A 13,706-nucleotide genomic window follows, 5' to 3' on the forward strand; every position below is an offset into this window, starting at 1 on the left:
TTGAATATTCACTTATAGGTGATGAAACTGGGGCTCAGTGGAAGTCCCTTCCCAAAGCCGTCAGCTGGTGGGTGGTTGTCTTAACCACTGTGTTCTGCAGTGTCCAGCACAGTGCCTGGCCTGTAGAGGCCCTGCATCCTGGGTCACCACCAAGGTTGGACATGGATAGAACTGCTGTCCTGTTTAGTTTGTGCCTTCCCCACCTACCCGCTGCAGAGAGGGCACACTCTCCGAAGTGCAGGGATCAGGCACTGGGCCCTGACACCCCCAATTCCTCCCCTGTAGGTGGAATGGCTCAAGAATGAGGACATCATCGACCCCACCCAGGACACCAACTTCCTGCTCACCATCGACCACAACCTCATCATCCGCCAGGCCCGCCTGTCGGATACGGCCAACTACACCTGCGTGGCCAAGAACATGGTGGCCAAGCGCCGCAGCACCACGGCCACTGTCATTGTATACGGTGCGGCCCCGAGCGGGCGGTGGTGGGCGCACATGCTGGAGGTGGGCGGGAGCCTGGGCTGTACAGCCCGCCTGACCCTGTCCTACCCAAAGGCCAGCAGGACCCTGGTGAACAGGTGGGGAGGAGGAGGCTTCTCCAGGGTCACACAGCAAATTTAGTGGTGAGGTCAGGCACTCCTGGGCCCCCAGCCAGGAGCACTCGCCCCTTCTCAAGCCCTTTGCTTATCCCCGAAGAAGACCCAGTTCTCTGGGAGTCGGGGCTGAGGCAGGGGCCACTTGGGAGCCCCATCCTCAAGCACATTATTCTAGCAGAGTTCGGGACTGCTGCTCAGGCCCCTCAGCAATTCCTTGCTGTCCCCTTGGGTGGGAGGGCGGAGTCATGGCTGAGATGAGTATTGTAGATAGAACCCTGTACTGGGTTCCAGTTATAGACCCCCCGAATTCCTCATGGGGAGACCTTGGGTGCCAGCCGTCTCTGAACCTCTACTTGCCATTGTACAGAAAGGCAGGGAGTCATTGGTCCCCTCTGGTGCTGAATGCAACCCAGGTCTGCCCGCCGGTGTCTGAGTCCCCAGCCTTGATGGCAGAAGCGGTCCAACTTGGGAGGGCCAGTCCTCAGCAGAGGGGCCTCCTCAGGGCTGTGGGATGGGGCCTGGGGGGCCCTCAGGGTGAAGAGCCAGGCCAGCTGGGTGACACCTACTACCCTCGCAGTGAACGGTGGCTGGTCCAGCTGGGCAGAGTGGTCGCCCTGCTCCAACCGCTGTGGCCGCGGCTGGCAGAAGCGCACGCGGACCTGCACCAACCCTGCCCCCCTCAACGGAGGCGCCTTCTGCGAGGGCCAGGCCTTCCAGAAGACTGCCTGCACGACCGTGTGCCCAGGTAAGGCCACAAGCCAGGTGGCACCGCACCCGTGCCCAGCCCTGCCTCCTGTGCTATGCGGTCACAGAGCCAGGACCACTGACTTCTCTCCTGGGCTTGTCCTGGGAGCCACAGCTGGCTGACCCTGCTGGACCAGATGCTGTGGCCTCTGACCTCTGTTCTACCCTGTGCTATGGGAGAGACGGAGGCGGAGGCTCTTGGGGGTAGGCTCTCTGCCCCCCCTCCCCAGGCTGGGAATTCTCCGTGTCAGCCCCCAGGCCAGGGTCCCAGAGGCACCCGGAGTCAGAGTGCCTGTCCCTTGACTGCTCAGCACGCCTGGCCCGTGACCACCGTCTTGCTGCAGTCCTCTTTTCCTCGTGTCTTATTCTGTATCCCCATCGGTTGATCTGTGTTCCCTCTCTCTGATGACGTGTTTGTGTGAATGCGCGGTGTTTTTCACCCTGGGTTTGTGCCTGTGTGTGAACCCTTGTGCTGAGTCTGCGTCGGTGATCTTACGCACGTGTCTGGAGCTGTCTTTGCCCCCTGTGCTCCTCTGACTCTCGCGGATTTCTCTGGCCGGCCTGTGTGTGTCCCGATCCCTCTTGTCCTGCTGCACTCCATGTGTGCGTGCACTGCTGTGCTGGGCACATGTAACCGTGTGTGCAGGCAGCCATGCGTGCCCGGGTCCCCACGAACCACGCGCTGTGTCCCCACAGTCGACGGCGGGTGGACGGAGTGGAGCAAGTGGTCGGCCTGTAGCACCGAGTGTGCACACTGGCGCAGCCGAGAGTGCATGGCGCCCCCGCCGCAGAACGGAGGCCGGGATTGCAGCGGGACCCTGCTCGACTCCAAGAACTGCACTGACGGGCTGTGCGTGCAAAGTGAGTCTTCAGAGGGCCGGGCCCAGGGTGGGGGCTCTGGAGCCAGAGAGGCCCCCCTCCTGGCCTGCAGTGCCGCAGACCTGCCCGCCCACATGCTGTCGTCTCACCCACGCATCTCCCCGTCACCCTCGCTACCACCCGCTCCCTGTCATCCGTGTCATTATCTTTCTTTCCTTATTTCCCTCGACAGATAAGAAAACTCTAAGTGACCCCAAAAGCCACCGTAAGTCCCATTTCATGGCTATCCTCTTTCCTCTGGGGGGACCCCTGGTTTCCTTGGCTGGTTTTTTCAAGGGGTGAAGTGCAGGGCAGGGCAAGGGGCACGGAGAGTTGAAGGTGCTCCCCTATAAGCTCTGTGGGGCTCCCCGCGCCCAACACTGCATGTGGCATGGTCTCCATCATGGTCAGACAGGCAGACCCTCAGCTGAAAGAAGGTCCCCCAGACACCATCTTGACCTTCCCATTATAGGAGAAGAAACTGAGTCTCAAGAGAGAAGGGACTTACCCAAGGAGCCAGTTAGGATTGGAACCTAAATATTTGGCCAGAGCTTCTGCTCCTGGCCCCAGCCCCTGGTTTTCCTCTGTGGGATGGGGCCAGCAGGCAGGCCCACACCTACCCCTCCCAGTGCCTCTCACTGTTCCCCCCAGCAGCCAACTGACACCTCCTAAGGCCCTGGGACACCCGCTGCCCTGCGTCAGCCCCCAGGGGCTGCGCGGTAAAGCCACTTGGGCAGATTGGCCTGTGGTAATTCAGCCACAATTTCCAAATAATTCCAGAATTATAAATTCAGTGGTGAGGCCCTGAATGCAGTTCACAGCGGGGGCAGACTGGTGACTGATTAGATATTGTAAATCACCAGGCAAGTGACCACCCCCCATGATATTGATGAGGTGGTGAGGCAGAGCCCCCAGAGAGATGGGAGCCCAGCCCTGGGGACCTGCTCTGGCAGCTCTCCCCAGGGAGCCCAAGAATGAGGAGAGATGGAGGTCCGGCAGGTGGTGGAATCAGGCAAACCTCAGGGCTGAGGGCCCCGCCCTACCTTCCTGAAGCTCAGGCCTCCCCCCAGTTCGGGCAGGAAAGCCAGCCTCCCTCTCTGAGGGCCCGTAGAGGCTGGGGGAGAGTAGACAGGGGCTTCCCTGAGCTCCCAGAGGAAATGGGGGGCGGGGGAGGGTCAGCCGTTTTGGCTCTGCTGCACTGTCCAGTGTAGTAGCTGCTAGACATGTGTGGCTTGAAAATTATATTTATCTTAGCTGAAAATAAATATGCCTAAGAACTCTTTTCCTCAGCCAAGCCAGCCACATTTTAGTTGTTTAATAACCGCACGTGGCTGGCAGCTATCATGGGAACCAGTGTAGACATGGGATACACCATCATCCTAGAAAGTTCTATTGGACGGAACACCTCTCTGCCTGGCTGCCTGCTGTTGCTTCTAGCTCTGCAGCAGCCTGCCCTGCGCACTGTCCGGAGCGGGGTATCCTCCAGCTTAGCAGCCTGTCTGGGGTGGGAGTATAACCTGGGGTTGCCTCCCTGAGCCCCTTCCTTCCCTTCCAGCTCTCCCTTCCCTTCCCTCCTCTCCATCCATCACCATGCATCTCATTCTCCTCCTCCTGCTTCCCCTCCCCCTCCCGCCCTCAGTCCAGAATGGAAGTGAGCTTAGAGGGCTACTTGCAGAGATTTCTGGGAACCAGGACCTTGGGTCCTACAGAGATTGCTGCAGGCTGCAAGTGAGGCCCTGGGTTTACTCCCACCTTGGACAGGACACTCTCTGGCCCCTGACTTTGAGCCACAGGCCCTGTCACCTCCTGAGCAGAGAGCAGTGACTTCAACTTCACTCTTGGGAGTGTCCACCCCAGGAGTGCCTGTTCCTCTCCTTACTACACTGGGAAGGAAGCAGAGCATGGGGGCAGGGGCATTTAGACTGTTTTACTTATAGAGACTGATGCTCAGAGAGCTTCAAGGCTTGCCTGAGGTCACCAGCCTGTCTGGCGGGGCTCAGATTTAAACCTAGGACAGCACCAGTCTGTCCCAGGCCCTGCCTCTCCCAGGGGACCAAGGGAATGTCTGGCTCCCCCAAGGCCTGGGTCTCTGCCCCCTGCCCCTCACTTGGCCCTCCTGTCCCCGCAGTCCTGGAGACCTCGGGGGACGTGGCGCTGTATGCGGGCCTTGTGGTGTCCGTCTTCGTGGTGGTGGTTGTCCTCATAGTGGTGGCGGTGGTGGTGTACCGCCGCAACTGCCGGGACTTTGACACCGACATCACCGACTCGTCCGCCGCCCTCACCGGCGGCTTCCACCCAGTCAACTTCAAGACTGCAAGGCCCAGTAAGGACCTGGGAACACCTGGGGTGGTGGGTGAGGGCAGGGTCCTCAGCGGGCTTGGCAGCCAGACCAGCCAGACCAGAGCAGAGGTGCCTGAGTCCCTCCTGAGGTTTCTCTAGAGTTTTTTTTAATAAAGATCACTGGACAAGTATGGATGAGAGCGATGCAGGAAAGAGAAGAACTCACTCAGGTGGCAAGTCCCTAAGCTTCCTGCCTCAGTTGGCAATGGAACCTTTCAGAGCTGGAATTTGGATGGGATTACCAGCCTGTAAAAGAAGGGCCCCCAACAGTAGCAGAGGGTGGGATGGGGCCAGGGAGGCACCGCAGGCTGAGTCTGACTGCAGCCCTGCCCTGCAGACAACCCACAGCTCCTGCACCCATCCGTGCCTCCTGACCTCACTGCCAGCGCCAGCATCTACCGCGGGCCAAAGTACGCCCTGCAAGACTCAGCCGACAAGATCCCCATGACCAACTCACCGCTGCTGGACCCGCTGCCCAACCTCAAGATCAAGGTCTACAGCTCTGGCACCACCGGCTCTGGGCCAGGCCTGGCAGATGGGGCCGACCTGCTGGGAGTCCTGCCACCCGGCACGTACCCTGGTGATTTTGCCCGGGACACCCACTTCCTGCACCTGCGCAGTGCCAGCCTCGGCTCCCAGCAGCTCCTGGGCCTGCCCCGTGACCCGGGCAGCAGTGTCAGTGGCACCTTTGGCTGCCTGGGCGGGAGGCTCAGCATCCCCGGCACAGGTGGGTCCCTGCTCTCCTTGCCCGTTAGCCTGGCCTCGGCATGTTCCCCTCTAGACAGTCTAACACTCACCCAGCCAAAAATAGGAATTCCTGGTCCCATTTTAGAGACATGGAAAGTGAGGCCCAAAGGGGATAAAGTGATGATAAAATGAAAACCTGGGGTCCAGGCCTGCCTCTGCCTCGCCGGGGAGGGGAACTCTCTAAACCTCAATTTCACTATCTAGTAAGTGGGAAAGAATACTGCCATGTAGTCAACAAACCCACAGGATGCTGTTAAAAAGACAGAGCTGCCCAGCTCAGGTTGCATAGCCAGCAGTTGACAGTTTCCTAGTGTCATACATTGAGCTAGGCTGGGACTGGAACCACCCCTTCAGCCTCCAGGACTTTGGCCTATCTCTATATCCCATTGCAATGCCTCCTCTGTGCGGTCCCTCTGGACAGACTCCCTGCGGTCAGTGACCTGGCCTTTCCTGGCACCCAACCACTCTCCCCATGCCTTGCTGGTGACCACCAGGATCTCAGAAAATGTCTTTCTCTCCCTATTCCAAGCTGGAGGCCAAATCCCCATACCCTGTGCTAAGCTCCTGGACTCCTTATAGCCCCTCCCTACTAACCTCTCCCTCCCCCTAGGGGTCAGCCTGCTGGTGCCCAACGGAGCCATCCCCCAGGGCAAGTTCTACGAGATGTACCTCATCATCAACAAGGCAGAAAACACCCTGTGAGTAGAGAGACCCAGCCCCAGCCTGGCTGTCCCCTGCTTGGCCTCTGTCTCCCTGCTGCTTGCCCACCTTGGGCTCAAGTATATCCCCTTCTAAGCCCAGTGCCAAGACCAGAGATAGTTCTCCAAGGAAGACATTGCTTGATATTTTTTCCCATTTAAGTCATACAAAACCAGCTCAACAAATCATAAAACTGAAAGCCAGATGACCAGCTGGCTACAATATGACAAAGAGCTAATATCCTAACTATGTGAAGAGGTTTGAGAGACCAGTAAGAAAAACTGAACATCTCAGTACAAAAATGGGCAAAGGATATGAACAAGTGATTCACACACACACTGTCATACATACAGATGCATGCACACACACACACACACAGTGGCCAGTAGGTTATGAGGAAATGTTCGACATAATTTGTAATCAAAGAAATAGTAAAAGAGCTATGAGGCGCTGGAAGTTTCTCTGCTCATGAATTTGCAAAGATATTTTCAAATGCCATAGTACCTTCATACTGGCAAGAGTGTGGGAACACAGCCCTCCCATGACGCGTTGGTGGGAGTGTGGATGGGTAGTAGTTTTCCAGAGGGCCTTTTAGCAGTACCTATCCACAGCATCTGCAGAGTGCAGAACCTTTGAAAATAGGAGCAAAGATTTGACTATGAGAATGTTGCAATGTAATAGCAAAAATTTAGAAACAATCTCAAGGCCTGTGCCATTTTTCCTTAACTCTGGGAGCCCCAGGGGTACAGAGCTGCCTTCAGGGCCGGGGGGGAGCCCAGCCCCGCTTCCTCACTGCCTCCCTCTTACCCCCCACCCTGCCCCAGCCCACTTTCAGAAGGGACCCAGACAGTATTGAGCCCCGCAGTGACCTGCGGGCCCACAGGCCTCTTGCTATGCCGCCCCGTCATCCTCACGGTGCCCCACTGCGCAGAAGTCAGTGCTGGCAACTGGATTTTCCAGCTCAAGACCCAGGCCCACCAGGGCCACTGGGAGGTGAGGAGGCAAGGCTGGGGGGCCTTGGGATCTGAAAGCCCTTTTCGTCCTAGTCCAACCTGGATGGACCCCCTCCAGGTCCTTGGCTGACCCGGCTACCTCACCCCCACCCCCCATGACCCTACAGGAAGTGGTGACCCTGGACGAGGAGACCCTGAACACCCCCTGCTACTGCCAGCTGGAGGCCAGGTCCTGCCACATCCTGCTGGACCAGCTGGGCACCTACGTGTTCACGGGTGAGTCTTACTCCCGCTCGGCAGTCAAGCGGCTCCAGCTGGCCATCTTTGCCCCAGCCCTCTGCACCTCCCTGGAGTACAGCCTCAGAGTCTACTGCCTGGAGGACACGCCCGTAGCGCTGAAGGTAAGGCCAGACCGTGGACGCCCGCACAGGCCCGCACACTGTGGGTGCCTCATCCACAACCAGCCCACTGCATGGTACCTTCCAGTACTCCCTCCCCGGGATCATGGCACCTGCCAGGCACCCTCTGCCACCATCAGCCTCATCCAGTCATTCCTTCATTCCTCAAACACTGAAATGGCATCAGACCCTCGCGATACAGAGATGAGTCAGGCACAGTTCTGCCCTCACCAAGCTGCGGGCTAGAGGTGGAAACAGACCTGAGGATAGCTGATGCGGGGCTGAGGGAGCTTCAGCCTGGGGATGCGGGCTGGCAGGGCTTGGTTGTTGGGGAGGGCGTCTGAGAAGGCTTCACAGCCTTCTCAGAGCTGACCTTAGCCCTAAGCTCCCGAGGACAGGTGGGAGCTCCGGGCAGAGAAGGGAGAAGGGCATTCCAGCAGAGAGCAGTTTATGCAGAGGCAGGTGTGGTAGTCTGTGTGCCGAAGCTGTGCTGTGGTGTGAGAGGCGGGGCTCGAGAGATGGCAGGGCTCAGCCTCCCAACGGCCTTGGGGTCATGCCAAGGAATTTGGAAGCCATCCAGTGGGTGAGGGCAGAGACCTGGTGGACACCTATTCACAGGTGCTCTCTTGAAAGCTATTCTGCAGGGATGGATAGACAAAAGACTGGGAGGCTGCAGCCAGACCTTGAGCTGGACCCTGGACAACAGGCAGGCAAGGGGGCTGAACTCTGTTTAGTTAGTAGAATGGACAGAAGCACTGACCAATGGAAAGAGTAAGGGGAGGAAGGGTCAGGACTGACAGCCAAGCTCCTAGTGTGTGCAGAACAGTGGATCGTGCCCCTAAGTGAGGGGGGCCATGGCAGATCAGGAGGGGTTCAGGGAAGGTAGAGAGAGAAGGATTTTAGCACCTACAACCTGGTAACAGAAGGTGTTAGTACCTCCCTGTCTCCCTAGCCACGAAGACCCTGTCCATTGTCTGTCCACCCTCCCACCGGTTCCCAGGACCTCAGTCTCATCCTGACAAACAGTGGGAGAGCACAGACCCTTGGCCCTGTTTAAACCCCTTTTCCTTTTCCATCTTTCCATCTCCCACCTCTCTGAATCCTCCTCCTTTCCTGTAGCTCCAGGAAAGAGCTCCTGTGGCTTCTTCCACCCATGGTCTGTGGGCTCTTCTAGCTCCTTTGCTTCCCGGTCTCATGTGACTTGTCTCAGGCTCCAAGTTGCTGACTGATGCAACACAGGTGAAAAGGCCTCATGGGAGAGAGTCTCCTCCTGAGACCAGGCTGACCTGAAATTCCAGGAGGCCCATAATGGGTTAGAGGCTCTGGGAAGGTGTTTTTGAAGCCTGGATCTCTTGGTTCTAGGGCACTGGCTAACATCCAGTTATGGTCAGAGAATGGAATGGAGATCAAGAGGGAAGTTGCCACATATTGGTTTGATGTCATTCTTTGTTTATTCAACCTCTGTCCATCTATCCAGTCATCCAGCCATTACTCACCCATCCATTTATCTTTTCTTCCATCTGTCCTTCTGTTTACACACCCATCCGTTTGTATTTTCATCTACACATCATTTTGTCTATCTGTATCTATCCACCCATCTATTTGTCAACCCGTCTATTAAGCCATCCATGTATCTATTTGGTCATCTATAAATCCATTCATCCATCCACTTGTTCCACTCTGTGTCCATTCATTAATCCATTTTTTCTGTCTATCCATCCATGCATCCACCCACACAGTAAGTTTTCTTTGAGCACTTACCAAATGTCCAGTCCTGTGGCTCAGCCTGGTTCCCTCTGCCCACATGTGTCCCCAAGTCTCAAACCTGCAGCAAGAAAGAGCCTGCTGGCCTAGTGTGATGGGCTCCCCTTTCTCATTGCTCCCTGGCCCACAGGAGGTGCTGGAGCTGGAACGGACCCTGGGTGGCTACCTAGTGGAGGAGCCAAAACCCTTGCTGTTTAAGGACAGTTACCATAACCTGCGCCTCTCCCTCCACGACATCCCCCATGCCCACTGGAGGAGCAAGCTGCTGGCCAAGTACCAGGTGAGGGCTGGGCCAAAGGAGGGAGGAGGGTGGAGCTGGGGCAGGGGCTGCCCAGAGAAAGCCAATCCCTCCTCCCCACCTTCCCTCTCCATCCTGCAGCCTCGGTCCCCACACCCACCCTTGTGTCTCTCTTTCTCCCCCTGTACCCCGGTCATACACTCCCACACACAGTCTGTATACATCATCTTTAAAGAGGTCCTACCATCTCTAAGAGCATTCATACTGCCAGATTGTCCAGACTAATCTCTGATGGTCACATCCCTCTGCCCATGCCCATCTGTGTGAAATTATTGAGTCCACAGGGCTTCCCAGTCCCACAGTCTCACACACAGATACACACACACACACACACACACACACACACACACACACACAGCGATATATATTCAAACTCGTGCCTTCTTGCCTATATACTCCCTTTCTCAGTTGGAGGGCCCTTGCCCAGCTCTTCTTCCTCTGCCTGCCTGGATGAGAAAGTCCTAGCCCTTCCTGAGGCTGGGCCCCTTCCCTGCCTGCGCCTCCATTCCCTGAGGGCAGGGCCAGCTGGCCTCACCTCCCTAACCCTGCCTGCCTCCCCCAGGAGATCCCCTTCTATCACATTTGGAGTGGCAGCCAGAAGGCCCTGCACTGCACCTTCACGCTGGAGAGGCACAGCCTGGCCTCCACGGAGCTCACCTGCAAGATCTGCGTGCGGCAGGTGGAGGGAGAGGGCCAGATATTCCAGCTTCATACCACGCTGGCAGAGGTGAGGGCCAGAGCGCGGACACCCCGTGGGGCTGGGCGCTGCAGGGTGCAGACCCGAGGCTCCCCCTCATTTGGGGGAAGGGCCACCTCCCACAGAACTGTGCCCTCGCCTCCCATGTCTGAGTTGGGACGTGCTCACTCTTGGCCAACATGCATGCTAAGTCACTTCAGTCGTGTCCAACTCTTTGTGACCCCATGGACTGTAGCCTGCCAGGCTCCTCTGTCCATGGGATTCTCTAGGCAAGAATACTAGAGTGGGTTGTCATGCCCTCCTCCAGGGGATCTTCCCAACCTAGGGATCGAACCCGTGTCTCTCATGTCTCCTGCATTGGCAGGTGGGTTCTTTACCACTGGCACCACCTAGGAAACCCCTCACCTCCCATGTCTGGGCTGGGACATCCTCACTGTTGGCCAACAGCTGTGACTTACTGAGTGCAAGCCTGGGCCTGACCTGTACCAAATCTCACCAGATCTTCACAACCACCAGGGAGACAAATACGAGGATCCCCACCTGGGAGATGAGAAAAAAGATTTAATGGAGGGCAGGGATTGTGGATCTTGTATCAGGCTGATGCTCGGCCCGAGCCTGTCGTTCTCCATCACTATAGCCCAGATTGAGGTTTATAAAACCTAAGGCACCCAGGGGGACAGTACTGGGCCCTCCCTGCAGTGCAGTGTAGAGAGTGCTGGATATAGTCTAGACCCACCCCTGTCACTGACTCACCATGTGACCATGGATAGTCACTTCCCCTTTCTAGACTTCATTTTTGCTTGTGTAAAAGTGGGTCCATGTGGATGAGACTGTGGCTGAGGCCCTCGTGGCTTTGTAATCACGAGACAGCATCAGCACTAGCCAGGGCCATGCCTTAGCATGTGCACCCTGAGGCTGGGGAAGGGTGTGCCACCCCAGTCCCGGAGCGCTCACCTTCCAGGGGACAAGGCCTTTGAGCAGCTGGAGCCCACCCAGAGCACAGAGAGATGCCAGAGTCTCCCCGAGCTCACAGTCCCTGGGCAGGGAGGCTGGAGGGACAGATGGCCAGTGGCTTCGCACACAGGGAGCCCTCTCCCCATCTCACCCTTGCTTCCTTTCCTTCCAGACACCTGCTGGCTCCCTAGACGCCCTCTGCTCTGCGCCCAGCAGTGTGGCCACCACCCAACTGGGACCCTACGCCTTCAAGATCCCCCTGTCCATCCGCCAGAAGATATGCAACAGCCTGGATGCCCCCAACTCACGTGGCAATGACTGGCGGCTGTTGGCACAGAAGCTCTCCATGGACCGGTGAGTGTAGGGACGGTCTGCTGGGCTGGAGCCATAGCCGCCCCCCTTTCCAGTGTCTCCACGGGGCAGGCAGCCTGATAGTGGTTCCTTGAAGAGCATCATGCTCAGAGTGCCAGCCCGTGAGAATCAGGTTGAGCCAGGATACCAGCCAGGTGTGATCAGCAGCAGCCCTGTGCCCAGGACATCAGGTGTCCTGGAAATGCTTGCTGGGTGACAGAATACATCCTGGTATCAGAACTCTTCTGGAGAGCTTAAAATGCTGGATAAATATAATGGCAACAGACATCCTCATTGGGGCTCAAAGAGGAGCAGTGTATGGCCTGGGGCCATTCAACCTGCAAGCAGAGGGGCTGGGACTCAGACCCAGGATTGTGGGGGCCCAGAGCCCACAGTCCCGGTGCTCTGGGGAGGTCCTCCCAGGGGCCCCTCAACCCACGGCCCCTAGGAGGGGCTGAGCGTCTGGGGAGCCCAGGGTCCTTATCCTTCCCTCCATCAGGTACCTGAACTACTTTGCCACCAAAGCAAGCCCCACAGGTGTGATCCTGGACCTCTGGGAAGCTCTGCAGCAGGACGACGGGGACCTCAACAGCCTGGCGAGTGCCTTGGAGGAGATGGGCAAGAGCGAGATGCTGGTGGCCATGGCCACCGATGGAGAGTGCTGAGCTGGCCCGCACCTGCGGGCTGGGAGGGACCAGCAGGAGGCGGGCACAGGCAGGCCCGGGGCAGCCTCCTGGGGGGCAATTGGGCCTCCTCTGCCCCCGAGCTCACAGCCAGAATCGCCCCTCCTCCTCCTCCCCCCACTTGCCCCACCCGCAGACCACAACCAGCCTTAGGAGATCCATGGACTTCGTTGTTGGGAGGACTCAGCGGTCCTTCTCCACCCCATGCTGTCTCTCCTGACCTCAGACCTCTGTGCAGGAAGCAGGAGGGGCCGGGCCCTCTGGAGGCAGCTAGGGGAACAAGGAGGTGGCCATCCCACCCTCAGCCCCAGGAACTCTCGGGGCACCTGTTTTAGTTGTGTTCTTTATTCTCTTCCTCAGTTATTGATTCTCCCTCCTCCCTCTCCGTTCACACCATTTTCCTCTTTGAAGAGTCAAGTACAATTCAGAGAAACTGCTTTCTCCTGTCCACAAGTGAAAATGAAGAGGAAAGAAAGAAAGCTTCCAACCACTAGTAAGGCTCAAAAAAAAAGAAAAACACCAAAACCACAAGGGAAAAGAAAACCCAGTTTCTTAGGAAACGCAAATGATTTATTATCCAGATATTTGGATAAGTTCTTTTTAAGAAAAAAAAAGAAAATGAAAAAACAACACAAAAAAATAGAAAATGCTTTTCTTGAGTGTGGGTGTGGGCGTGCTCGTGATTCTGGCCAGCAGCCTGTGTGTGTGTATGTGTGTGAGAGAGAGAGAGAATCAGGGAGAGAGAGACTGAATAGGAAACCCTTTGCTGCTAATGATTCCATCTTAGACTAAATTCTAACAAGCCCTCAGCTTCCGCACTTCTACAGGTTCAGATGAGGTCTGAGACGTGGTCCCGTGTTTCTTTCTGAAATCTTAAACAGATGCTGAATCAGTAAAGCCAAGGAGACCTGAAGTCTGGCGTGGGGTGGGGTCCTGCCTCCCTCTCACAGCCCCAGGCAGGTGCCCCCATGGCTCCTCCAGGTTCCCAGGAATCTAGATTAAAAGGACCTGGGATGGAAAATGTGGGTGGGCCAGCCCAGCCAGGGAGTCCTATGGTCTGGGGGCTCCTGGAGAGGGGGCGTGGCCCAGAGAGGGTCCTCACAGAGAAAGGAGTCAGGAATGAGAATCCCCTGTGGACACCTCTCTTCCCCCTCCCCCCAAGGTGGGGCCAGCTGGGACACCCCAGCCTCTAGACCAGCTGGGCTGGAGCAGGTGGGCCTTCTTTTAATGCCCAGGAATCCAGGATCTGCCCTTCCTTGCAGATTCCCTTCCATTTCTCCTTCTGTAAAACAAGGGGAGGATAGGACGGGCTCTCCTGCTTCAGAAGCCTGAGCTCCTGGGGTTGGTGCGGCTTTGAGGAACGTGTGAGCAGCCAGCCCTGTGGGCGGCGTGGGAGGCAGGGAGGCGGCTGGTCTGGCTGTGCTTTGCACACCTGCCCGGAGTGGAGGAGGAGGGGTGGAGGGCTATTTTCCCAGCTCTGATCTCCCCAGGCATCTCCCTGCAACCCTCTTCTCACTCTCCTGCTGCTGTCTGGGAGAGTCTGAAGGAAGCTTTGACCAGCAGGGTGGAGGCGGGTGTGGCACCCCCTCTCCAGCCTGCCTGTTCCAGGATGTTCTGAGGG

At 57.2% G+C, this 13,706-nt stretch overlaps 1 protein-coding gene across 2 annotated transcripts in view; it reads left to right on the plus strand.

Annotated features, from left to right (window-relative positions):
- The window catches only part of UNC5B (unc-5 netrin receptor B), an 86,467-nt gene extending 73,456 nt beyond the window's left edge, over positions 1 to 13,011 (plus strand). The window contains exons 5-17 of one of the 2 annotated variants that reach the window (XM_043924846.1): positions 286 to 466; positions 1,177 to 1,344; positions 2,040 to 2,204; positions 2,395 to 2,427; positions 4,330 to 4,524; positions 4,879 to 5,268; positions 5,899 to 5,986; positions 6,812 to 6,980; positions 7,108 to 7,341; positions 9,233 to 9,382; positions 9,963 to 10,127; positions 11,224 to 11,405; positions 11,902 to 13,011. In XM_043924846.1, the coding sequence (XP_043780781.1) occupies positions 286 to 466; positions 1,177 to 1,344; positions 2,040 to 2,204; positions 2,395 to 2,427; positions 4,330 to 4,524; positions 4,879 to 5,268; positions 5,899 to 5,986; positions 6,812 to 6,980; positions 7,108 to 7,341; positions 9,233 to 9,382; positions 9,963 to 10,127; positions 11,224 to 11,405; positions 11,902 to 12,067 (2,286 nt within the window). In that variant the 3' untranslated portion in view covers positions 12,068 to 13,011. The remainder of the gene's footprint in view (positions 1 to 285; positions 467 to 1,176; positions 1,345 to 2,039; positions 2,205 to 2,394; positions 2,428 to 4,329; positions 4,525 to 4,878; positions 5,269 to 5,898; positions 5,987 to 6,811; positions 6,981 to 7,107; positions 7,342 to 9,232; positions 9,383 to 9,962; positions 10,128 to 11,223; positions 11,406 to 11,901) is intronic. The other variant, XM_043924847.1, reaches the window with a different exon arrangement.
- The last annotated feature ends 695 nt before the right edge of the window (positions 13,012 to 13,706 follow it).

This window comes from Cervus elaphus, chromosome 15 (genome assembly GCF_910594005.1).
Source record: "Cervus elaphus chromosome 15, mCerEla1.1, whole genome shotgun sequence".
NCBI lineage: Eukaryota > Metazoa > Chordata > Mammalia > Artiodactyla > Cervidae > Cervus > Cervus elaphus.